The sequence below is a fragment of the Telopea speciosissima genome, chromosome 5 (assembly GCF_018873765.1).
Source record: "Telopea speciosissima isolate NSW1024214 ecotype Mountain lineage chromosome 5, Tspe_v1, whole genome shotgun sequence".
In the NCBI taxonomy this organism is placed as follows: Eukaryota; Viridiplantae; Streptophyta; class Magnoliopsida; order Proteales; family Proteaceae; genus Telopea; species Telopea speciosissima.
The window spans coordinates 42,106,326-42,134,193 of record NC_057920.1 but is presented as its reverse complement, the minus strand read 5'-3'; the positions used below and the strand labels follow the sequence as shown (position 1 = coordinate 42,134,193).

General features: G+C 38.5%; 1 protein-coding gene across 2 annotated transcripts in view; it reads right to left on the bottom strand.

Moving 5' to 3' along the window:
- The window catches only part of LOC122661037, a 207,419-nt gene extending 187,173 nt beyond the window's left edge, over window positions 1-20,246 (bottom strand). For both annotated transcript variants that reach the window (XM_043856340.1, XM_043856341.1), the window contains exons 1-6: window positions 20,037-20,246; window positions 17,074-17,151; window positions 6,434-6,546; window positions 6,185-6,278; window positions 4,823-4,866; window positions 4,441-4,509 (exon numbers count right to left, since the gene is read on the bottom strand). In XM_043856340.1, coding sequence (XP_043712275.1) covers window positions 4,441-4,509; window positions 4,823-4,866; window positions 6,185-6,278; window positions 6,434-6,546; window positions 17,074-17,151; window positions 20,037-20,133 — 495 coding nt within the window. In that variant the 5' untranslated portion in view covers window positions 20,134-20,246. The remainder of the gene's footprint in view (window positions 1-4,440; window positions 4,510-4,822; window positions 4,867-6,184; window positions 6,279-6,433; window positions 6,547-17,073; window positions 17,152-20,036) is intronic.
- Between the last annotated feature and the right edge of the window lie 7,622 nt (window positions 20,247-27,868).

The following is a 27,868-nucleotide window of genomic DNA, read 5'->3' as shown; positions in this document are numbered from 1 at the left end:
TCCCTAAATACCTTGATCTACACCCATGTGGAAAATTAGTAAGTACTTCTTCACTACTTGTTTGAAAGCATCAATAAGTTGAGTTTCCAAATGAATTGTAAGACTCAGCTCATTGTTGCAAATTGCTTGTTGTGCACCATCTGGCTCCAACTTCTTCACTTCTTGTTTCACAGCATCAATAAGTTGAGTTTCCAACCCAAGCCTATTGTTATATTGATACTTAGGGTTCAAGTAGTATGCTGAAATATGACATATAGAATAAAGGTATTGTCAAATGCATAGGTAATTAGTAAATAATAATACTATGAATTAGTAAACATAAAACAAACTTACTCACCAGCCTTATGCAGTGGATGTATAAGTTGATTCTCCCAGCGAGCATTGATGATATCTAAGAAGTGTTTGCTACTGCGAGGAGCCACACTGTAGACACTATCTTTCATCAACTCTATTGCAGCATATAGGACTGGCATGGTTGGGCCCTTTAGAGCGGAGTCAACAACATGTAGAACTTTAACTACTGGCTCCAAAACTTTCACCACTTTGCTTATTTTGGTCCAGAAGTCCTCAGATGACATCGTTGTTTGTGCTTCCCTCCCACTTACAGTCTTGGAACCCTTCCATCTAAACCACTCCTCAGAAGCAAACATACTTCTCAGCCCGGCCTTCTTTGTCTCAATGCTTTTGAGGGCAATGTAGTTGGTGGCAAATCTTGTCATGCCAGGCTTAACCAAGTCACCCCCACATTTTTCCCTCAATAGATTGAGTGCATAGGAGTAGTTGTATACAAAGTTGGTGACTTGTCTTGCACTTTTAACCACAGTCTTCATCAACTTTAACTTTCTCATATCCTTTAGCATTAAGTCAATGCAATGGGCTACACAAGGAGTCCAGAAGAGCCGGTACTTACTATTGTTCATCATCTTCTCACCGACCAGCTTGAAGTTGCTTCCATTGTCCGTTACAATTTGGACAACATTCTCAATACCCACATCTTTTTCTACTACTTCCTTTAACAATTTGTAAATATATTTTCCATCCTTTATCTCTTTGGATGCATCCACAGATTTGAGGAACACTATCCTCCCATCACAATAAACCATGAAATTGATGATGGACTTTCTTGTAGGCCCAGTCCATCCATCTGCCATTATAGTCACCCCATATGTCTCCCACATACTCCTCATCTCACTAATGTACTCATCAATCTCACTCTTTTGTTGAGGTAGATAAACATTCATTACCTCATATGGGGTGGGGCCCTTGAATCCTGAGGCTGGGCCAACCTCTGCAATGGTATCTATCATGGTATCATAATGGGGGCCTTGTGCAGTGTTTGCTGGGATGGTATGGTATAGCATCCACTTAGCTATTGATTCTTTAACCAATCCCTTCCTCCCCTTCCATGCTCCTTTGATTCTGGGTTGACTGCTTCCTTTCTTTTTATGCAATTTAGAATCAGATGCTGATGGTGGTACTGGTACTGGTAGAGGTGTTGGGGCTGCCGTCACACTTTGTGATCTTCTAAAAGGATTAAAAGATCTAGAACCTCCAGAACTGCCAGCCCCTCCACTACCCCCTACTCTCTGTCTCTGCTGATCATCTTGAAAACTTACTCTACTCCTTGAAACAAGCCGCCTAAAATCCCTAGCCTCCTCTATTGTTTGTATGTCATCAGGTACTGCAATGTCCTCATCATCATCAGAGGAGTCATCATCATCATGGCATCGTCTTCCTCCTCCCATCGAACTCCTCACTGTATCCTCAAGTTGTTCTCTTATCCTTTGCTTGTCAGCCTTCCTCTTCTTCTTTCTCCTCAAACTATCACCAATCTCCTTACCTACTTCAGTAGGGACCATATGACAACCTACAACATCTTTAGATCCTCCAGTCAGATGTTGTTTAAGTCTGCTGGACCCACCTCCCATAAATTGCATGTGACAATAGTTACATATAGATTTTCTCTTATCCCCATCAATGGGAGTGTCATGTAACCATGTAATGTCACCCCTATGCTGGCTGGCTGGTCTCTCTTGCTCCCTCTGTTCTCTTCGTTCCCTCTACCCCCTTTGTTGACTACTTTCCCCCACCTTTTGCTTGCCCTTCGCACGTTGTCTATCACGATCCGCCATAATGATACTTGTTTACTGCAAAGTAAGTAACACAAATAATTAAAAAACTTAATGTAGATGCACTTCAATTGACACTTTTAGATTACTAATACACTTGTATAGTTATTTAATATTTTTTACTTAACCCTTATCTTTTTTACATAATTAAAAACAATTTTTTATACATAATGTTAATATAAGTATTGACCTAACACAACAAAACCAAAAATTAGTAAACATAAGATACATGTAATGCATTTCAAAACATGTAGAAATAACTTTCATATTTTTTCATTATTTTTTAAACTTAAAACTCATATTTTTCCTTATTTATTTCTGTTTTTTTTAATTTTTTATATATTTTTCTTAATTTTCAAAAATTAAAATAATTATTTAAGAGCAGAAAAATAAATCTGACACCATGAAGCCGTAGATCGGTCATTGGTGTCTAACATATATTTAATTCATTACCATCCAAGTCATATTACCCCTAATTATGTCCTATTTTAGTTGTAGGAAAATGAATTTTTAAAACCAGAAAATAAAAATAAAAAAATACATATGGAAAAAAAATTTCGACACCGTGAGGCTGTAGATCAACCTCCGGTGTCTAACATATATTAATATCATCAACATCCAACAACATTTGTACAAAGTATTTTAAAAACAAAATAGTTTTAGAGAAATAGAATTTACCTTAAATAGTGGAAAAAGGCTTGGATGATGAGCTTAGATGACCCTCCGATGAGTTTCCGGCGATAATGCGTCGAAACTATGAAGATCAATGCTTGGAGAGTGGAAGAAAATCAACAAGAAGAGAAAAAATGAGAAGAGGAGGAAAAATGAGTTCTGTAGAGGTCTCGGTCGATATTGGTTCTTATCACTAAGTGTCACATGATCTGTTAAGTGAAAATGGAGTTTTTTTCAATATCTCACGATATATCGAGAATTTACCGAGATATCTTGATATCTCTCGAAATATCGACCGAAATATGTAACTTTTTCATTTTGGTTGGACATCTCGTCTCGGACAGGTCGAAATATGGCGAAATTTCACCGATATTTAGCGAAATTTTAAACCTTGCCTCAGAAGAACCACATAACTGAAACACAGCCAAACATATCTGAACAAAGTAGAAGCTAGCAGCAGAGAGTCAACTCAGAAACTAACAAGGAAGGAGAGCAGCAGTGACCAAACAAACAAGATGCCAGAATGATGACGGAGCTCAGATCCGAATAGAAAAAGAACACTTAGATCAGAAATGAAGCTAGACATTCAGATCTGAAATGCAAAAGGACGCTCAAGAAAGCAGGAACGAAGCAAAGCCCCAATACTGAGAGAAATATGCAGGGAAGAAGGAACTCAGTTCCAAAACGAAATAGAACACTCAAATCTAAAACAAAACTGGACATTCAGATCTGCAATGCAGCAGGACACTCAAGAAATCAGGAACGAAGGAAAGCCCCAACACAGAAACGGAGAAATATGCAAGAAAGAAGAAGGAACTAAGATCCAAATGACATAGAACACTCAAATCTGAAAAGAAGCTGGATACTTAGATTTGAAACAATACTTGAAAATCAAGAGAGAAGAAACAAATCAAAGTCACAGATCTGGAGAGCAGCAAAGGAGATGCCGCCATGATCCATTGCCGAGTTCTCTCTCAAAATTGGCTTTAAGAAGTATTAAAAAATTACAATCAATAACAACCCAGTCAAACAGCCCTACCCACTCCTTCATTCCTCTATTGCATCCATAGGAGCCACCACCACCCTCGTAGTAATACTGCCACTTCCATGGGAACCATCACCACCCTCCATTACGACCAGAGTGTGTCATTGGCCACATACTCAGAAAACCTACACCACCTCCTAACCTGAAAAGTCGAAGCTTCGGGTTCAACAGAGAAGGCCAACCAGTGCAAAAGTGAAACTCGTCATGTGATATCTATTTTCCAGAAGCACTTTTTTTTGCTAAGTTACCAAACGGCTAATGCCAATCCATTCCATTTAATTACTTTCTGCGAGTACAAACAGAAAAAACATACTTACTGGTTAAAACTACTTTCTCAGAGCAGAATTATTACCAAACGCAGCCTAAATGATCAGAGCTACAAAGATCAAATTGAAATAAGTTTTATATTCGTCATTCTACTAGTATTAACATATCATATCTACTTGAACAGCAGCCACTATGACCAATTATAGCCAGAATAGTTAAAAACAAGTCAAACTCTATAGCAAATGAAAATGCAGGAGGAACATCTAAGCTCTGAATGAAAAAGGAAAAACAAATGACAGAAAAATCAAAAAAGAGCAACCAAAGTACCATGTCAGTTTGCTCATCAATATACATGACATGAACATTGTTGATGGACAACTGGATGCCATCAAGAATCTGCAGATGCAAAGAACAGCAACATGAATGGCAGTGTAGCATGACATTAAGGATTTCAAACACTGAAATCCCCAAGGAAAAGTCTTCATATCTATAAGTGAATCTGAACAAATAAAATATACAAGAAATTTAAAAAGAATGTGCGAAAAATAACTCTCAACGTGACTTTTTAATTTATTTTTAGCTCTCTTTTTTTTTTGTTTTTTTTTCGGGGAGTGGGGTGATTAACATATTTTAACATCATTTTTGCGCCAAATAGGAGAATCAAGATTGAATGATATAGAAATCACAGATAGTTAAAAGGCAATATCACCTTTGCAGTCATGTATGAAATAAAAGACTGCCCAGCCTTATTATCTGCAGGAAAAAAATAAGGGTCAGTTTCAAACAAGAAGTATCCAGCATAGTTGTCAAGGCAACCCAAGACAGAGGAGGGTGCCTAAGCGCTTCGGCGACAAAGCACCCGAATGACTAGGCGACCAAGCCCAAGTGTTCTTTTTATTTTTTCATCTTTTCTAAAAATCATTTAGTATGGTACAATATATACCTTATCATCAAAAATCGAAATTAAGCCACATCAAAAATCAACATAGAAGTAGAAGACAGCAGAACTGAAGAAGCAAGCTATTAAAAGTTTGAAACAATCAAAACTTACATTTGGTCTCTATATTGTTCTTGGAAACGATTATTGTCCTAGTATACCTAGCCTCACATTTGGTTTATAATGTTCTTGGAAAATATGATCTTATCTATAAGTAATTAAACTGCTCTCGATTTAGAAAAAATGTTCTTGTTCTCTAATAAGTTTGACTGGTCAAATGATTTTATGTTTTACATGAGACTTTTTGTATTTGGTAGAGCACAAAACCAGCTTTCCAACAAATCCAAGATTGCTTAAATCTGATTTATATTTTAGGTAGAGCACAAAACCAGCTTTCCAACAAATCCAAGATTGCTTAAATCTGATTTATATTGAAGGAGTTAACGGTCAAACCTTATTTGGTGTGCGTGAATGTTGTTTAAAATCGTCCTAAATGGAAATAAATTTTTAGACATCAAAATAAAAGATTATTTTGCCGCTCTTTTGGTTTTTAGTGATGTTCCATCACAATATGATTTATAAAATTTTCGATTAAAGAAAAAAAAAACTAGCATTTGGAAGTTGAAAATCGCACTTACAACCGAAAATACAGTTTTTATTTTTCAACTGGGGAGTTGACTTTTTTTTTTGGAATTTGAATTTTTAACTACTTTTATTAGATTCATTTAGGGGTGTTTGCTTATTTATGAATAATATCTTAAGTAAATGGAGAGTTAATAAATCAATGCCAAACTTGGTTCGATACCAATAGAAACATAATAAAAGAATAATAACAAATTAAACCAGCGCCTTGCACTAAATCACCTAGACCCCAAAAAAACCGCTTGGATGCCAAAGCAGCACCTAGGCAACGCCTTGACAACTACTGTCTAATAATTAAGTTTTTCTGCCTGAGCAATAAGCTTTGTTTCTTTGAAAGGTCTTTGCCCAAGCAATGAACCTGTCACCATTTTATAATTTATAACTGAGAGGACCAACCATCATGCACATCATACTATACTCTGATAACATGATAAAAGTAGAATAGCTTCAGATTATGAACGAAATTTTAAATTAGGCAGTTAATGAACTCACCACACACGCGCCCTGATAATTTTGCCAACTCTGCAGCAGCAAGTTTGGCCTTTTTTCCAGCATATTCTCTTTTAACAACTGAATCCAAAGCCCACTACAAACAGGGGAAAAGAGAACTTTTCAATTAGATTACCATAACCTTCCAATTTTCGATATAGTTTTTAGTTTCTAAAATTATTAACAATCTGAAAAGCTTTCACGAATCACAATACAAACAGAGACCAGTGAGGCTTCTGATTCTGAAATTACCTCATTGTCATCACGCCTGCAGGCACGTATAAAGACATCCTCCAAAACAATTACAATGGGATCCCAACCAAGCTTTTTCCATGGAATTTTGATGCTTAATCTCCCAACACGACCTATCAGATTATCTTAAGTTAAGGTAAAGACAATAAGAGCAAACATGTACTCAAAGTATATTGGAAGATTTGGTGGATATTCGATTATTTGTAATTTACATTGCAGAAAAGCTCAAGAGTTCTAGAATTCATGGGGATTGAATGTATTGTGGGACTTATACCATTATTTAGCATTTACTTGGTGGGATCTCATTGATCCCTCCCTCGTACTCTTCACTGAGTTTTCTTCTTTAAAATAATTAGTTATTAATCTGATACAATGTGCCGGAATGTGAAAAGCATCCAAGGAATCCCAAAGAGATATAGTAGATAGATATTTTTTTTTTCTAAAAGATCATTTGTATTGAAAATGAACAAAAGAATTACAATCCTATAGGATACAGAAAAACAAAAGGCTAGAAGCCCCTAACCCCCACCTTCGGCATTGCCATCAGCAGGGGAGAGTTTAAGCCACAAAAACGAAAATTACAAATTTTGGAACCAATATCTCGATCTACCTTGAGCATCTACCAAAAATTTGCTTGCACTGAAAGGAAGGAAAGCTGGGAATTGTCAGAAAAACATTCATGAGGTGATGCAGAAGCAAGACACATGAAAAGTATCTATGTAGGAAAAAAGATAAAAACGAAAAAACTCCTATTCTAAGCAAGCATGACACATGGCTCACTTCATGATGTGATACAGAAGCATCTCTAACTCCAGCAAGGTCCTTTTTCCAATAAATCCAGCAAAAAACAAGTGTCGTGTGGGGGTCATTTATATTCATCACCTTTCTTCAAGGTAATTAATGCAGGAACATCTCAGGTTTGGGTATGCTCAACAGAGTATTGGGTTAGTTTTTGTGATTGGCAGCATCATTAGGTCACTTCCGTCACTGTTCTTTGAGGACACTTAGGGATGGTAAAACTTCTCTATTTTGTGTGATATTGATATCCTTTGAAAGGCTATGGAGTTTCCTATCCAATAAGACCAAGATCTTTTGATTCCCAATCATATTGCAGAAGTTATAAAATGGGATCCTAACCACCGAAACGCTAGGGTTTGAAAACCAAGAGTTTTTAAAGGAATCTCAAAGAGATATAGTAGAGAAATACAAAAAATATCATTTTTAGGGAAAAATATAGAAATGAAATAACTCCTATTATACTAAGCAAGCATGACACATGGCTCACTTCATGAGGTGATGCAGAAGCATCTCCAACTCCAGCAATGTCCTTTTTCCAATAAACCCAGCAAAAAACAAGTGGTCGTGTGTGGGGTAATTTATTTTCATCACCTTTCTTCAAGGTTATTAATGCAGGACATAGTTCTAAATCTCGCTGGGATCTTGGCGAGATCTCGAATATCTCAAGAATCTCAAGCTCCTCAAGATGAGATTACATATGAAACATAAAACCTACAGTGTTTCAAAAATTTTGGTCGAAATCTTAAAAATCTTGGTGAAATCTTGAAAATCTCGGATGTCTCGAGCTAGAAATAATTATTCTTGTTTCTTCTTGAACAATATGATGTGGCATTCATATGTCATACAGATGGAAGACAATGAACATTGGTTCCATCAGACCATGAGTGGACTTGATCCAGCACGTCATAGTTCATATCAATAAACAGTCACAGACTCACAATATTGTATTGTTGAGAAATAGAAGACCATGGTGTCTATGACATATGTATTGGTCACTGTACTTGGGTGTCTATTTAATATGCATTGCTCACTGTACTTTGAAGTTTTTACCATAGTTGTCACGGCGTCACGGCGATCCAAGTCGGTGGAGGGGTGTCACGTCGATATATCAACATGTCGCCCGCCATGGCGTTGCCCTGGCGAGCATGTCGACCATGTTTTATTTTTTATTTTCTCTATTTTTAATGTTTTAATAGATGTATACTCAAGCCATGTTTTATTTTTTCTCTATTGTTTCTCAAGTTTTAAGAAGAAAATTCAGAAATCGAAGAAGAAATCGAAGAGGGAAAGAAAAAATCGAAAGAAATCGAAGAGGGAAAGAAGACAGGAAGAAGAAATCGAAGAGGGAAAGAAGAAATCGAAAGAAATTGAAGAGGGAAAGAAGAAATCAAAGGGGGAAGAAGAAATCAAAGACAGGAAGAAGAAATCGAAGAGGGAAAGAGAGACAAGAAGAAGAAATCAAAGAGGGACGCCATGGCGTAGATCGCCATGCAGTCCTCTCCAGCGCCAGGACGCCATGGCGACGCCATGACAACTATGGTTTTTACTTTAAGTCCTTAACTATTTCTTAAATAATTAGTCAATATTATGTGTCTTCATCCATTATTGCATAATTTACTTGTTTTATTTGCCCATTATGTCTCATAGCACTCAAACAATATGTATAGGGAAATATTACACAAGGATTTGACGTTTACTGCCAACCAAGGGTGCAAATCCAAAGCACAAAATTAGGTTCTTTTTTTTTTTTTACAATTTGAAGATTTAAATATGTTAGTTAAGCCTAAAACAAGCTTCTTTTAAAGTTTCGGAGCCAACTATGGCCATTTTCCCACCGAAACATCAAACCGAAACCAAAAAAAAAAAGCAGTGTCTCGCAAAGATCTCAAGAATCTCGACCTGGTCGAGACACCTCCTCGAGACGAGTTTTTGAACCTTGATGCAGGAACATCCCAGTTTTGGGTATGCTCAACAGAGTATTGGGTTTGTTTTTGTGATTGGCAGCATCATTAGGTTATTTCCATCACTATTCATTGAGGACACTTAAGGATGGTTAAACTTCTCTATTTTGTGTGACAGTGGTATCCTTTGAAAGGTTATAGAGTTACCTATCCAATAAGACCAAGATCTTATGATTCCCAAACATATTATTACGGAAGACGGAAGTTATATGATGGGATTCTAATCACCTAAAGGCAAAGGTTTGAAAACCAGGAGTTTTTTTAGATAGCAGGTTAAGGAAAAAACCAGAATATAGGAGAAATGAAATATGAGAAAATCAACATCTGACCAGCCAATATTTAGGTCAAAGCCTCAATCTAATGAGAATAATATATCAGAAATGAAGAAAATCTAACGGTCAGATTAGAAGATATCGAATAATACTAAGATAGGTAATCAGAGTATATCACAACATAGTTGTCAAGGCATCCAGGCGGCTTGGTCGAATTGTTGGTTTTGCCTTGCGTCTAGGCCCCCTCCAATGCCTTGGGTCGCCTAGAAGCCATGACAACTATGCATCAGAATTTCTTGATTCAGAAATTCCAAGCAGAAATCAAACTAGCAAACTAATGGCCTTTAAACCAGTAATCAAAGAATGAACTCATATTTATGTCAACTGAAAAATAAATCCAGGAAAATAAACTGAAATAAGAAACCTGGAAATCGATGGAAAGATGGAATTTTTAAAACAGAAGACTAAGAAAACTAACTAGAACCTAGGACTAAAACTGGAACAGAACTGGGATGCTAAAGTGTAACCATAGTTTGAAAACTTGGCAAAATTTCAAAAATTTCGGTAATTTCGAAGGGCCCGAAATGAATAGCATACGAAACATGGGACTGTATTTGTTTCGACCAAAATGTCGCTTCAAAACTGTTTGTACCATCTCGCTGAAAATACACAAACAATGTTATAAATGTAGAACACACAATGCAGATGGTAGTGTTTGTGTGTTGATTGTCATTGTTGTCAACACAATGCATCTTGGTGCAGTACAGTCAGCAGAGTAGCAGTACAAATGGCAGTTGTGAGTACAAACATATATAGCAGTGTACTGGTGTAGCAGAACACCTACAGTGATGTAACAGGAATCATAGTGTTCTAGCACAGCTGGCAGTGATAGTGGCAACATAACAGAGGTATGACAAATGGCTGATCAGGGCACAGTATGATGTGGCAGACACATGGTGAGTTGGCAGTACATATGGCAGTATCCTTGGCAGTCTGGCATGATGGATGTGCTCACACAGTACAAGGGTCACAATTTGACATGTGTATATATATATCACAGTGTTCACAGGCTTAGTGAGTGATGTGGCAGTGCCAACTGTGTCAGGGAGTTCTGTTGCAGAGTCTACATGTAACAACCAGTTGTGAGGTGAGCAGCAAGCTTGGTGAGATTGCAGGCCACATAACATTCATGATGAGGTTGGGCATGGCATGATGAAGATGCACATAGGTGATTGCATGTGGTGAGGTGGAAGCCTTGGTGGCAAGTCTAGCTTGATGGCAGCTAAGCACAAGGGACCATATGATATGGCCACGGCAGCAAGGCCGTTTGGTGTTGGTGCAGCAACTTCACGGAATATTTGAGATACCTTCTAGTCATAATTTGGAGGAGCTCAAAACATGAAGAGTGAAGATCTCTGAGTCAGCTTTCCGGGAAATTTTGAATCAGGACAAAACAATATTGGTAGGAAGTTATGGCATGATCTTCAGGCATGGTAAGCTAGATGAAGACAACAGTTGTTGAACATCAGTCAGGTTCAAGCCAATTTTTGGGAACCGTACACTCCACCTAGGTTGAAGATGTCTTCAATATGAAATATAGCCCTTTGAGTTTTCATTCCAAAGCCGCTGGAATCGGGTCATTTAGAGTTCGGAAAAGGGAGAAATGAAAGTTTGAGTGGACAGAGTTCTGAAAACAGTTCAGACAGATTTTACAAACATCCAGTCGCCCAGATCTATTAGTCCAAACTTCCCGAGAGCAAATCTGCTTTCATTTCTAGAAGCAGGAATCAGCCGGTTGTCCAAACAGTCGACCGGATGCATCCGGGCAAAGTAGCGGTCAACAGGTATGCCTTCAGATGTCCAAGCCCTATTGCAAATGCCTCAAGCTGTCAATCGGATTATCGTGGTGGTAAACTGGATGGAAGTTAAATCAGCTCAAGATTGGAGTTTTTAAGTGGAGTTTTTAAGTGATTTGTTAGAGCTCATTTTTTAGATAATCCTCAAGAATAGAAAAGAAGAAACCTAGAGGAGAAAAGAAGAGAGGAGTAAATGGAAAAGTGCATTGATTCATCTCCAACAACCATATCAAGGACCACTGAATCTCTATTGAAGAGAGTTGAATGGTTGGTGAGCATCATTGAAATCCTTGATGAGTTCTTTGCAAGAAAGAGAAGAAAAGAAAATAGAAGAAACTGTGTATATGTGCCATTGTTGCAGACCTTGTGAGCCTCCACAAGTCTACACAAGCAAAGAGAAGAAGAAGAGACCCTCACTGTCAAGGCATCTCTTATGAAGCTCCACTGCCCATTCAGAGCTTCTTCGAATACCAAGAACAAGACAAGCAGGGTTGTAAGCATCACATCTTGGCCTTTTTGTGTTTTGTGTATCCATATTCATATGCTAGTTCTAGGTTTTATCTGTTGAATACCTAGATTGAAAGGGAAAATTTGTAGGGCCTTTTATAAGCCCAAATTGATTTATTGAGTTGTCCAGTTGCATCTGGACACAGTAGAGATTAAAGCAGGCGAGATGTCACGTGTCATTGCATTGATAGAAACACCACTGGTAGTTATAGCTACTTAAAGCTTGTAATGCAGTTCTAGATTGGTGAGAAACCAACTAGAAGCCAATAACCAGGATTTGTGATGAACTAGGTAATTCAGCTTGGTTAAAATACATGAAAATAGTGAAATTAGGGTTAGGGTTTGATGGGACCTAGGGTTAGGTCAAATTGATATAGGGGAGTCTATCAATGAAGGTTACGTAAAGTTTTAATGGTGGAAAGTGTGTTGGAATGAATTGGCAGCAGGTTAAGTGTAATGCCCTGCATTTCTAGTATAATACGTTAATATTGATTTGGATTGTTTGTTATTATTTTATTGTCTATTGAATTGTTTTATTTATTTATGATGAATAGTACAAACACGAGGTGGTATGCTTACATTAATCTTAGTGATTAAATATTGATTAGTATTTGATTAATATGATTAATTAAGTTAATCCTATTTATTAAGGGGGTTAATGAGGGATTAGTACCATGTGTCTTACTTAAGGGCTACCACATGGTGCATGGAGAGGATGAGGTGGTGGCATAGTTAGTTGCCACATGGCATAAAGGTGAGGTGTTATCAAGGGTCAGCCACCTTGTTTGACTAAGTCTAAACAGCCACCATTTGTATGAGAGAGGTGGTGGTGGCAATGCTTAGACAGCTACATGGCTGAGGAATGAGGAGGTAGCACTTGAAGTGCAACAGCTTGCGAGCAGCTTGTAAGTAAGTAGGTGAAGCAGCTATGGGCTAGGAGTTAGAAAACCCTCAACCGTGGGTTTGCTTATGTACTAAATAGAAAAGCAAAAGACAGAGCAAGAGAAAGAAAGAAAGGAAGGAAAGAAAGAAGGGAAGGGAGGAAAAGAGAAGGAGAATAAGGTAAGGAATTGACTTCGGGATACTGTTTTGCTACTATACCTGATGACATTTGATTGACTGTATTGCTGAATCAAGATTTGGAAGAAGGTATTGAAAGAAAAGAAAAAAAACAACAAGAAGGAAGTAGAAGGAGGAAGAAGCAGAACTGAGTCAACTGGAATTCAAATTCTAAAGGGATCAGGGGGGATTTTGGTTGCTGGAATTCTAAATTGAATAGAGAATTGAAAGAGGAATTGGGATTTCTGCTGAGGTGTTGGCTCGGGTTCTTGACGGAAGCTTATACACAAGTACTTTAGTACGCGGACACTTACTTTATTAAGAAGAAGTGAGTGGATCATGTGTATTGGATGATGCATTGCTATCTATATAATGTTAAGAATGTGAGTGATCATATACTGTATTGTTACACATTATTGATCGTATGAAGCATGATATAATGAGTATGTGAATGAAACATGTTTGTTGATACGTGATAATTGTACAGCAGTATATGTATTAATGTATTATGTGAAGAAATAAATATTGTTATGTATTTATCAAATGAAATGAGTTATTATAAGACCTGTTGATTCAATATGTTACATAACAGATTGTGATGTCTCAGAATGGAAATGAACAAGGACTGAACATGAACAAGTGAAATGACAAGAATGTAACATTATATGTTTGTATGAAACGAAATAAGAATGACAATGAAATGAATGTAGAACCCTTGTGGCTGCCATCCCTTTCCAGTAGAGGATTAGGTACTGGATGAGGAAAGATGTAATATGTAATACGTGATAGGTTTGGTTATAATCCTCCCCAGTGCTTCGGTGACTGGAATAAGGAGTAGACCAATAACCAGAGACAGAGACAGTAACTTATACGGGTGATTTACTAGTGCATGGTCCTCCCCAGTGCTTCAGTGACTGGAACAAGGGAGTAGATCATGTATCTGGGGGGATCATTGATCACATTCATATTGCTCCTCCCCAATGCTTTGGCGATTGGAATCACAAGTAGAATAGACGATTGTGGATGGCCGGTAGAACCTCAGATTATTGTGCACATTGGCAGGACACCAAGATGACCAGACTTAGATTTTTCTTCAGATATGATGTTTATAACTGTTCAAGTATAAGAATATCCTTTTTCTTTAGATATGATGTTTATCACTGTTCAAGTATAAGAATATCCTTATAAGTATGATTAATTATATAGCATGTAGACACTATTGTTCCTCCCCCTCCAGTATCCTTTGTTGGATCGGTCATCTATTTTTTGACTGCCCCTTCTCTTCTACCATTTGGAAAAAAGCCCTTTACCTTCATTTGGCCTCGCATTAGGAGACCTCTTCCCTTTGCCAGAGAGTGGCTTTGGTTGGACATGAGCTTTTCTGGGCAAACCATATGCGACACTATTGGGTGACTTGTTTTTGGTGCAACACTTTATCCCATTTGGATGGAAAGGAACCTTAGAAGATGGACCTCCAACTCTCGTTCGTTCAACTTGATTTGGAAAGCCATCTTCTTTGATGTCTTCTCTAAGCTTCGTGTCTTGCCTTTGAAGGCCCTCCCGGACACCCCAAGGAACAGGCATATTGTTGTTTCCTGGGGTTTAGATGTCTCTTTATTGAGAACCCGCTAGCGGGTTCGCTCTCCTCCCCCCCCCCCCCCTTCTTGTCCCTTTTCGTTTTGGTAATACAATTTTTTATTCACCAAAAAAAAAATTTACATAGCATGATTCTCCTCACTGGGCTTTTAGCTCACCCCAATTTATATGTTGACTTTACAGATGAGAAGGTAGGAGAGTATGTATATACTGAACCAGATACAAATGGATGTTTGTGCGTCAGATGCATAAACTTGAGAGACAGGGCTGGGTAGCTGAAGAGGGTTGCTAATATACTTTTGTGTTTGAAAGAATATATAGAATATGTCAAGTAAGAGAAATGTAACGGAAATGTAATAACCTTTGGATAATGAATGCTATTATCTGCCACTAGTGTTACTGTTTGTTTGTAAATACTCTTTAGAACTATGAAGTATATCCAACTCCAATTAGTGAGTCTTCCGCAATGTATGTTATGTTATGTTATGTTATGTTATGTTATGTTATATGGGAGTTGTGATAATAAATCGAGGTATATAGAAGATCATTTGATCAACGTCCATGAGGACAGTACCTTTTACCATGTCCGGGTTTGGGTTGTTACATTAGGTTTTGGGTTTTTGGGTTTTTAAAGGTGGAAGATGATGGAATCTAGGGTTTAGAATGGTCAAAAGTGGACCAGACTTGGATTGAGTTTCCCAATGGGTGAGGGGAGAATTCGATCCAAATATGGGAGTTTTGATGGCTGGTTAGGTCTGGGCAGAATTTAGGTATTGGAGAAATTGAAAGCAAAGAGGGGGAATTTACGGTTTGGGCTGTGAGAGGATTAGAAGAAGAATTGTTGGGGATGGGGATGATTCAAATTCACTGTTGTTGCAGAAAATTTGAGGCAGCAGCTTGCTTGAATGGAGAACTTGAATAAAAATTGAATCTTGCACGAAGAACACCAAAAGAAAGCTTCAAAAGAACCACCCGGGTTTCACATCGCAAGGTGTCGATTGAATCAAACACCAATCCCACCTAGCCTTGATCAAACACAAGACAATCTTCAAAGGAAGAAGACAAGTTGCAGCAGCAGCTTTAAGAGTTAATTTTTTTAAAACATTCAATGGGGGAAAGAGGAGCCCCATGAATGGCTTTTATTAAAGGCCTAAAGCCAAAATCCCAATCAGACTAGGAGACTAAGAAGCCCCCCTAGCCGACTCTATTACAAATCACTGTCTCTCTCAAATTCGTGGAGAGGTGTGGACACAAACTTATAATTTAAAACAAATAAAAGAAAGGTGACTCAAGTCACTTAAATTGAACCACTAGTTCATACTAGTTTTGGACCGGTTCAATTTAAAACTCTAAAACATGAAAAGAAACTAGGTATAAAAACTCATCCCGTATGCAACCTAATTATCCATACTTTAGGTCTATAAAAGTGACCTATTATATTGAAAACCCTTAGGATCAAAGGCCCAACATGTATATAACTCAACCCTAGACTTATTCCTAAACAAAGAAGTCCAATTTGGTGATAAATCTGCATCAACTCTCTCCAGCTTGAAAAACTTCGTCCTCGAATTTTGTAGTGATGAGGGGGAGACAACATGTGGGTAGCAGGTTTGATCATTCCCAAAAAAAAACTCTAGTAATGTAGGAACATCAAAAATAAAGTCTTCAAGGCGTGGAGCTTTCTCTTTAGAGATCCATGGTGGCATAACAAACTCTATATGCTCGACTTCTGAATTAATATCAATTGCAAATGTCGTATTCATAGAGCCCTCAACTTTGATAACCTTTTCATCAAAGACTTGAGGCACAAGCTCCACCTCTTCAAGAACAGCATCTTGAATGTTAATGATTTCTTGTGAAGTGTTCTCGACTACCACTTCACCTTCTACTATTTCAGCTTTGTCTACTTTGATTTCTTCAACGCAAACCTCCTTTAAACAGTTTCCCGATATGTATCGGCTGATACGATACTTTAAACCTTGTTGAGTACTCATTAGAGTTGCTACATTGTAATTACATTCATATTTGGAGTCTTTATTATTAAAGAAGGTCTATTTCCTAAGTGTTTTTGGAATTCGTTTTAGAGTCAAAATCCAAACTTGTTTTTAGGATGGTTAATCTATATACAGGGCTGTAGACAGCTTTATTTGGTGCATCGAGTTAATGAAATTGAGTCTTAGGGTGTTGGCATTGGTATGGAGTAAGAATCGTTGGCGATTTCTTTTTTCATATTGCTTTATTGCCAGGGTTGCGGCCTTGTGACTTTGCATTTTTATTGCTGGTTTGGACTTTTATCTTGCTGTTTTCCTTGTCTAATATTTCATCATCATTATTACTTCCGTTTCCCTTGTTTTCACCATTATCTATATATTGTTTATGTTCTGTTTTGAGATTTTCTTCTTCAAATTTCCTTGGGCCATTACCAGCAGGCATAATTGAAGATTTTTCACACTTCCCTGTGTCAGTTATTTTGTGAGTGGAAATGTGTCAATGTATTGTCATCTTGGTGCCATTGAAAATCTTATTCAAAGTTCCAAAGAGACTCAGAACTTTTAAATCCAAGCTCTATTGGGGTTGCTGTATCATTTTACCTTGCTTTAATGCAAAAGGCAACTGGAGGTAATCAAAAGCTTCAAGAATTAGTTCAACATTCTCCAATAAAACTTCTTCTGCACAACAAGAAAAAATTTTCCTTAGAACTTCCAAAATATCAATCTCTTCCTCTCCAAAAAAAAAGAATACATTCATATAAATAATAAATTATGTTGATAAGAAGAATGATTCAAAGAGTATAACATAGTTGTCAAGGCGTCCAGGCGCCTTGGTCGCCTAGGCCCATTGTTAGTGTCGCCTTGTGTCCAGGCCCCCTCCAACGCCTTGGGTCGCCTAGACACCATGACAACTATGGAGTATAACAGTTAAATTCTTCAAGGTATTCCAAAGTAATAACAGATATCCAAAAACGACCAGTAAACATGACTAAGCATTATCTTTTGGGTCTGGAGACGAGTAAAAGGAGTGCTCTGTTTTATATTTCCAAACCAAAGGTTCCATTTAATGGAAAATTATTTTTGAACAGAGTCAAATCTATACAAAACCATTGCAATCTAAATATTAATGTGTGGGTAAGGAAGGTAGAGTTGCAGTAAAGCCCATTGCTACCAGGAGGTTTGAATCTTCGGTTCAAACCTCTTGGTTCACACCTTCCCTCCCCCTTAGAATAGAATGGAATAGGACCTATCAAAAAAAAAAATCTCTAAGCACTCACTATTAATATAAAAACTGCTACTAAACCACTTCTAACAAGATGAATGCCTTCTCATTTGTTCACAAGACACCAGTGATAACTAGATGTTCAAAAATAAGGTAGGCTCTTGAAGGTGCTGGAGATGTAGGACAGTCTCCACAAACGTTCCCAGCTATTGAAGGCCAAAAGGTCAAAAACTTGCTCTGTTTGAGTCCCTTCCAACAAATAGAATACTAAACTTAGGTCTTCTGCAATCTTTATCCCTTGTTAGATAGCTAGCCCTTAGGCTCTGCTAAGGTCAAATTACCCTTTCTCTGATACTTAACTTCCTCAGTTGTGAAAGGTCTACTGACTACTACTGATTAAGCATCAATCATAATTTGGCATTACCAATTTATTGGGGAAAGGCACCAATTGAAATCCATCGCAACAGAGAGACAAGGATAATGAAGTCCTAATTTGATCTCTGAGGACACCATAACATGATAGTAATGATACCTCTTTACAGATATTAACAGCGCTAACTCCAATGAACTACTCTCACCTAAACTCTATTGCTGATGATGCCCTGGGCACTAGAGCATCTTTGTCCTCAAAAAATTCTAGCGATCTTTTCTTCCCACATACTCCGTGGGAGCTAAAAGGGTTCCAAGTGAAATTCACTACAGAGCCACATTCTGTTGCCTCACTAAAATACAACGGGAAGTGCCAACAATAGCAGTCAATGTTTAAGAAATAATTTGGAATCACTTTTCTCTGCTCTGTAATGAATAAATAAGTGATTCATTCTTGGAGTAGATGTTTCAGAACAACATGCAGCTGCATGAAGGAATGTCGGATGAACTTGCCGTGTCCACAACAAATCATCATTTCAATAACCAGTAGATATCGCTAAAGGCCAAGCCAAAAGCATTCTACTTGTGAGGGAGAGTGCAAGTCAGGCCCAGGAATATACAACATTATCCAAAATCTCTGTTCAAAAACTCACTTGTTGGCATTGTCTGAAGTTAGCCACATAAAATGCCTTCTTGTCTACCTAATGGGAATTTAAATAGTTTACATAACTAGATGAAGTTTTGACCTTAGACATATGCGAGAAATTATTAAGTACATAATAATCACAAGCAACAAGTTCTTAAAGAATTTGGATTTTCTTTGGCTCCATCTTGTTGGACATAAAATGTTGAGAAGTTAAAACAAAACGGAAATTTTCAACTTATACAAAGAATAACTGTGTAATTAACACAAAAGCATACTAAAATGGCTCCATTCGTTTTGACATGCATAAGCAGAAGGGGGGGAGGAAGTAACACGAAATTTCTATTTATAGATATTGTTTCATTAAAAGTAACTAAAAGTGGAGTATAGCTTTACAGTAAGGACTGCTATTCTATGGTTAAGGGGAAGTAAAATATATTCCCCTTAACCTTATTTAAATATCTGGCATTTTACGTCAAAACAAACAAAGCCTATATAGTAAATGAAATTTTCTCCCATATACCTCAGTTTTTTGTACAAAAGCGTGGCAAAGGAAATATCTTCCATGCCACTGGCATTCTCTTCTGAAAAAGAGACTATGTAAATTAGAATAAATGATGAATAAACTAAAATCCTCACAAAGGACATCTACTACCACAGATCTACACGTAAGTGACACTAGACAAGTAACTAAGTAAGAAATAGAAAACCCTGAAACCTTCGATCAAAATATGTCAATGGGCATCAAAGTCTATAAAAAATGTGAAAACCTAAAAGCAGCCATGTTTTGTAACCTATCTTCACTCACTAACCATTGAACCCTGTTTAAAATGAGTATTCAGCCGATCCTATGATATTTCCATCCACAATAATTCTATAAACGTCCAATACCATCAGCCCAAAAATAAACATTAGGTAGAACACAGTTCTAGGAGAGAATGATATCAATCATGTAACAGTTAATTGAAGGTCCAAACCTTACACTCAGCAACCATCAAACACAAAATTTGGTTACCCATTAGTGTTTCCAAGTCCCTACGAACCATAAACTACGAATAAAGTTATCGAGTCCATATTTTTTTTCCAAGCAATGAAACAGTGAACTAACCTATAACTGCTAATTGTCGATAAACCTAATTAGCTCAAAATTATATTTCTCTCTTCACCAAAAGATACAACCATCTAAACAGATCAACTGAGAAAGAAAATAAATTATAAAAACTTCTATGTCAATTAACGCAAGAAGAAAATACAATCCCAAACTGAAATGAACGAATTGCTAAGAGGAAAGTCCAGAGAAAAGGTGATTATAGAAAGGCTCGACTTTACCGCTCCATAAGCCGATCTTGAGCTGATCTTTCTGGATTTCTTTGACGTATCGACCCAGATAACCGAGCAGTAACTGACGAACCAGCCCTTCGAACATCGCGACGAATCACTAAGAATATCCAAAAAAGGGCGCTCACACCAGACGAAGGTTTGATGTACAGACAGCCATGGCCGGAACCAGAACAAGAAGGACAGAGCGCTAAGGTCAGCGCGGTAAGACACGTTTAATTTCTTTGATTCTCTAGACGGCCAGGAGAGAGACAGAGAGATCATCGAAAAGGCTCGTTTAATAAAGAAAGGTTGATAATGGTATGTGAAAATAGGTTGGGGGCCGAAACGAAAATTTGGGAAAATGTCACGGACACCCCAAACTTAGGAAAAATATCACAGACACCCCTTCCTTTATGATTTTATTTCAACTTAGTCCACTCCGTTAGGTCTGTGCAGTTAAGTCGCTATTAATTCTTTTATAATGGCAAAATTACCCTTATAAAAGGCTGAACTTACCATAATACCCTTAAGGGTAAAACCCTAAATTTTCCCAAAAACAAACACCATGGTTTTCGCTGGGTACACCATTCTCTCTTCCAACATTTTCGCTAGGCTGAAGGAGGAATATTGGGCACAGGTCCATGTGTTCTTCTTCTTCTTCTTCTTCTTCTTCTTCTTCTTCTACATCTCCTTTCCCTACAAACACACGCTTTGTTGGAATACATTCGACCACCTCCTCGGAGCATTATATCCACTCCCCACCGTGGTTCGGACTTCGACCCACAATAGGTCTCCCTCTGATATCTGATCTCTCTTTCTGTCTCTATCTCTAAATGCTTATTATTATACAAGACTCCAATTGATTTGTCTAGTTTGAAAAAAAAATCTCTATAGGTTCATGTATCACTCACTGGAAGATATCATGCGAGAATTAGTTGGATTACGAACAATATGAAGGTTCCTTCGATTGTTGAATACAGGCAAACACCAGGAAATTATGAGGGTTCAGCAACTGGAGAACATGAGTCGTATCGTTACTTCTTTTACAGCCCAGCATGATCCATCACGTCAAGATCATACCTTTGAATCAGAGCGCCATCTATTATTACTGTTGTGGTAAACCAGCCAGGAGTTTAGCTTCAAGACTCGTCCACCCTGTTGGTCAAACAACGGTCCAGGGATAAAACCATCGTTCCCTAGGGAAACCAATATACAGAAAAATTAGGGTTTTGCACGCCCTGGGTTATCCCATGGTGTCCCATGGGTGCCCTATTAAATTTTAGGGTTTCCCATGGTCACCCATGGGAACCCTGGTGCATCCCTATTAGGGTTTCTCCTTCCCTATTGTGTCCCATAAAATTAATTATCACAATAGGGACGGAGAAATTCATCTCTAATCCATCACATGGCAAGAGGGATCCATCCATACTCGAATGCGCAGCGGAAATTAATCGATTCGAGTTTCTTTTGCATCCCATAACTATTAATAATCAATAAATTGAAGGAATTAATAAAGAACTGCTAACCTGGTGAGCATCAAGTGTTGCTCCTTCAATAGACAGTGGTTCTTCCTCCAGTGAGCGCTCCTAGCAAACAGATCCGAACCTCCAATGGTGCTACCAAGGTTCTTCAAGTCAATCCCAGATGCTCTCGAACTCTTCAGCATAGATCTAGGGTTTCTCAAATCCTAACTCTCAAATACAGATGAGAGAAGCAAGAAGAAGAAGAGAGATCACAAGAGGGAGAGAGAGAAACCAAAAACGTAGGAGAGAGAGTGTCTGCTCAAAAAGCATGGAGAGCTTCTCTCTTCTGCGTTTTATGGTCGCCTATTTATAATATTTTGATTTAATTAAATCCTAGAAGAATTTAATAGAACCCCTGTGAGAGTCTGACTCTCTCTCTCTCTTTGTTTGGCAGTTCTGTTTAAACTCAAAGTGCTACACAGGTGGAGAAACAGAATCTAATAGGGAAAGTATTAATTAGATTCTTTATTTAATTATTAATGGATAATTATAATTAGCACCAAATCCATTAATTAAATAAAGAGCCAATTAAATTAGTAAATTCCAAATAACTTCCTATATGACCCCCTAACCAATCAACACCATCATTATGGAATCTAGGGCATGTACACATGTACTCCCAAACCCCAATCTATAGTACATGTCCATATACGAGCGTCTGCGCATCTGATCGGGTCCCGCAAAACTCGATAAAATACTTTGTTCAAATAATTATAAATAATATATCATTTTATGTAAAATAGATTTTTGCAAAACTATTTCCAAAACGGTACTGGATCCAGATTCTGAACCGACCATGCACAGATAGTCTCTATCTTGGTGTTCCCTAATCGGGCAGTGGCGACCGTGTTGGATAACTCCTTCACTCACAAAGTGTTCACGCATTCCCAGAACACCGGCTTTGACTCGCTTGAGTCTCAGTCATTGATGAACCAAAGAATGCGAACACACTTTGCAGTGACAGGGGTTCCCTCAAGTACAGGGTATCGGTGACACATGTCTGTCCCTTCCTACATCTGGCAGTAATACATGAGGGAATCGACAAAGTAGATTCTTCGCCAATGCACACATCAAACATGTGAGCACTCGCATTCGTACCCTGACATCACATGTCTAGGCATACCCAATGCGACGACCATATGATAAGGGTGCCCAGCCCAAACCCTAGTCGTGACTACCATTTTAAGTAAAACTTAGGGACACATAATGCTAAAAAAGTTTATATCGCATGTGACAATATCAAACTAAAATGTATAAATGTTCAATACAAAGGTGAATCGGGTTGAACCGGACCGAACCGGGTTTGATGGACACATACTTGTCCAACATACCCACCTTCCCCATTGAATTCATCATTGTAGGTGCGTTATCCTTGTTCATATATACCTTAACTTACAGCTTAATTAACCTGAAAATTTTACTTTTCATTTGGCTTCCCTTCCTTTTCCTTCACTTCTCTTTTCAGGCAACTTCCGAAATTGAGAAATCGTAACTTCTTTCGGTTGAGAGAAACTTGACACTTCCGACTTAGTTGGAGTCTTGAGGATGTAATAACTTACTTATTCTTTAAGTTTAAGACTTGATTGTTGCCAGATCTAGAGCTGGCGTAGGTGATGGTCGCCGAAAATGGTTGAGTTCTCCTACGGTAAGAAGATGCCCCAACGTGCTCCAACGGTAAGAATAGGGAAGATGATGGAATAAGAGTTTTTTATTGAAATTACTAAAGGGTAAGATGGACATTTCATCTTTGGGTGCTAACTGTGCTTCACGCTAGGGGGAAGGTTGATATTTTTCCAAAGTTTGGGGTGTCTGTGATATATTGTATACTTATAGGGGATGTCTATGAAATTTTCCCCAAAAATTTTGGATATTTCAATATTCTGTATGGAATTTTTTGTCTAGCTTCGGAGAATCGGATAATTAAAAGGGGGAGGAGAGAGGGTGACGCATGTTGGGCGCCCAAAGTTTTCTCTGGGGAGTGTACCTGCCCATGCCAGTGATAGTGGGGGGTGAAATGACCACCAACCCCCATGAGGCTTCTGTGCGTCCTCTCATTGGCCCATTGGATGTGCAGGGGCCACGCTCACCCAAAAAGATAATAAAAATATGGGAAAAGGGTAGCTATTCGGCCGGATCAAGCAATACCCTCACAGACAAACTTAAGCATGCGTTGATGCGGCAATCGTTAGTCTGAGATGTCTACAAGTCGGCCTAAATTACTGGTGAAAAGAAGGAAAGCAAAGCATATGTAGATATAGGTGGTCAGAATACAAAGCACATTTTATTGACCATTGGAATGCATTATAATCTGGCTCTCTAGAGGATCATCAAGCGAAGTGTGTAGCAATGATGGGTCTCTAGTGTTGGGGGCGGGCATCCAAGGACTATACCCTTTGACAACCTGTAATGTCCCACATTCCCGTAAGGCTATTTATGATTATTTAATGTTTGTAGCAGCAAGTACATTGCTGGATATTTGGCAAGGCCGACTTTGGAATATTTTTATTTTAGGGTATGTATATAGGGACTTACCTAACTAATGGTCATTGTATCATGTTGTAGTATATATATGAAATGAATGTGATGGTACTCTACCGTTAATATGCTACTAAGAATACCTTTATGGGCGATATGTGCTTATTATAAGCTTTGAAAGTTATGCAAGATAATTCATGATTGAATGCTTAATGCATTGTAATGTAAAATGAGAATGAATGGAAGGATAGAATACCATTATTTATTTATTTATTTTTGTACAAAGAAGATTGATAATTCATGATTGAATGCTTAATGCATTGTAATGTAAAATGAGAATGAATGGAAGGATAGAATACCATTATTTATTTATTTATTTTTTGTACAAAGAAGATTTACTGATGCAAACCATGTGTACAGTCGATGGCTTCAGACAAACAAATATCGTCAAGCCATGGAATGGAGATCGACCAATTTGTCATATACATGATAGACATGGCAATTCATAGCCCGTAGAACAAAAATAAAAGGAGCAGATACAAAAGTAGAACAGAATTCGCGAACATCATCAGCAACAACTTTAACATCAAGAGGTGGAACTCAGTTTGGATCTTCTATTTAGTCAATAATCTCCTTATTGTCTGATTCAACAAGGAGAGTTGTGATTCCTAGGTCATGAGCCTGCACAAGTGTTGCTCTAATGGTTAGAGCTTCTCCTTGGATTGAAGAGGATAAGACCTAGGAAATAGAGAGTACCTTAAGAGGGCAACCTGTTATACCTGCATCCGAGAATCTAATTAATTATTTATTTCTTCCATGTGACATGTAGATACTGCTTCCTTGTATGTCATTGAACTGCTCTCAATGGCGGTCAAGCCAAGTTATAAGATCATCGATCAGTTCACAGGTTTGCTTGTCGAAGAAAGGTTCATCAATCAGGATTGAGGGAGATTCGTCGATGGTGACTTCGTCGACTATCCTTCTAGTACAAGCCGCAGGAGCGAAGAGTACCAGAAGACTTTTCCTATGTCGTCACATTTAGACACTTTGCTCAGTGATGAGCTTAGCATCGCGGTTGGGAAACTTTTTGGAATCATGAAGGACACGCCGTGACGGTCGAAGGGTAAGTTACTAACCTTAAGTGTGCATGTGCATCCACCTCTCTATGACCTTGAGGTGCGGGTCTAAGTCTTGAGGCCTCCTTGTGTGTTCCTACCCTTTCAGCTGCAACGAATTTATTAATGGACCCACAGCTGGTGAGTCCGTCTGATAATCCGTTCGTATTGATTAGTCTGTTGTGTGTTTCTTTCATGTGGGACCACATACCCATGTCCCGGATACGATAACCATGCTCCCAGACATGGTGGGACCTACCCTTAACCTCCTCTATGTTGTTGGGCCATGGTTGTGGGCCCATAAGGCCCAAAATCTGCTTTAATGTGTTTCTTGTACCTTAAAGGCCCAAGCCAAACAGGCCTTAAGTGGTTACTTTCTATAAATAGAACCTAAGCCATTCATTGGCCATTTACTATCTACACCAACCCAAGACTGAGCATTCAAGAGGAGAAGAGAAAGTACAGAAGGGAAGAAAGAGACGGAGGGAGGAAGAGACTTGCCACTTCGAGGATCCATTTTAGGTATCATCCATCAAGTAAGGGCCTCAATCATCACTCACTCTCCCCTCTTCCTAAGCTATCAAAGAACCCTCCCCTCTTGGACCCGTTGTGACCTAGGGTTCTACTTGGAACCCAAGGTGCAACCTTGGCTATTGGATGAACTCCCCTCAATGGACCCTACAACTCTAAAGCACAACCCTAGGGAGTTCTCTTACAACTCATGTTGATGGGTTGCGCTCTAATCAACCTAAACCTAGAAATGGAAACATTAGGGGATCCAACTGATGAATCCCCAAGACCAACTTAGGGCTAGGCCCCCTTGGCATTGTTGGACCCTACAAGTGACCCTTTCTAAGCCCTAAGACCATAGAACAACTAAGCATTTGGGTTGGAAAGCAAACAACTCAAGGAATTCATATGCTGGTTCGAACGGATTCACGAACAGACCCAGGCATCGGACCTCTGTTCGAAAATCCGTTCAACCTTTGATAATTTCAAAACTGAACTTTAGCCTAGAAGGATTTACCAATGGACCCAGGGTCCTACCTCGGTTCAAAAATCCGTTCAACCCATTTTCACTCTTTACTCTCAGGCCTTTATTTCCTGAGAACGGATTCACGAACAGATCCACTGAGAGTGCCTCCATTCAAAAATCCATTCGAGGTCTTTGTGCTATCATGAATAGCAGCTTGAGGGGACTCTTTATGGGACCCACCTACACTCTTCTAACACTTATCTCATGCATCCCTGGGCAGTCTAATTTGTTCGGAGACGTGTATCTACCAACCTCTTCTAAACACTCGAATATTTTGCGAATCTTTGGTGAGTGGGTTTTGGGTGACTGTTTGGGCTTGCTTATTGTTAAACATACATTTATCATGCTACATGTATCACAAATAAGCATTTTGCATATTTGCATTATTTAACTTGATTGTGAATTGATATGGATGTGGTTATGTGTTTCGCTTCATTGTTGTATAAGGTTATGGTGCCGGGCGTATTGGTATCGAAACCCCAAAAATGTTATGAACTTTCATTGCTTGTCATTTTGGCCTGTATATGCCGTGTCGTGTTGGTACCTGAGTGTTAGATGGAATGGGATGTTGATATACCCAGAATACCTTTGAAGACGATAGGAATTGCATATAGTATAACTGTGGTGAGGAGCTTATTCTCTATGCTACGACCCTTACCAACAGTGGTTTAGGTGTTAAGTGATCAGGGCTCCTTGCCTGTGAGTGAAAGAGGCCAGCTCAAGGATGACTCCTGATCATCGGGGTCTACCACTGGGTGGTTTTGATGGCTTCGACCGGCATAGGCCTCCAGGTGACAATTGAGGTTTCACTGTGACGATAAGATAAGTAACCCATAGTGACTCCCGAGTTGTTATAGTAGCGTATACCTGGACTTAGATTGTGTACTAGGTGGAAAATCTACTAACATCTACATTCATCGTGGACTATGTGTGATCTGCGTGTATGTGCATTCCCCATCCCCTTATAGGCTTAGTGGAGCTAACTCCCTGTGTACACCTTTTAGACTTTGATGCAGATGATGGGTACTTGGCTGGTCTCGAGGTCCAGTCTGCTGACTACGATGGTATTAGCACCCGAGAGTCGGATGTTGTGTCAGAGGTTCACGACAATGGATGTCTTTGTAATGATTGTGCCTACGGGCCATGCTGATACTGGGGATGTCTTCCCTCTTTTGATTCTTTTAGGGCTTTGTGCTCACTTTTAAACCTTGTCTGTATTACATTATATTTTTGAGTAGTTATATGATGGTCAGTCGGATAACTGTTAAAACTATGATGTATCACTTAGTCGAATGAACATACTGTAACTACTATACTAATGCTTCCACTTTATTCTGATCTTGGAATGTAATATTCCCTTTTCCCCGCACTCTGATATTATTGTGTAATTTAATATTAGTTTGAGACTGTGGTTGGGACACTATATCTGTGATCTTGGTAGAGGTAAGACGACGTGTGTCATCCTAGTCACCCCTTTATTTGTACTTCGTTCCTTGTTGGAATGGGGGCGTGACACAACCATTGTGATTCCTAAAGATAATGCCAAGTCCACTAGTAGTATCTCCTTGAAGATTTGTTGGATTGCAGTTCACCTTTGTAGAACCCAGAAGAGGGGCCTTCCACCATTCATTGTCATGACTTGAATTGACATCCAAATTGGTTTGAGAACGGTTTGGAGAGATAATAACCTAC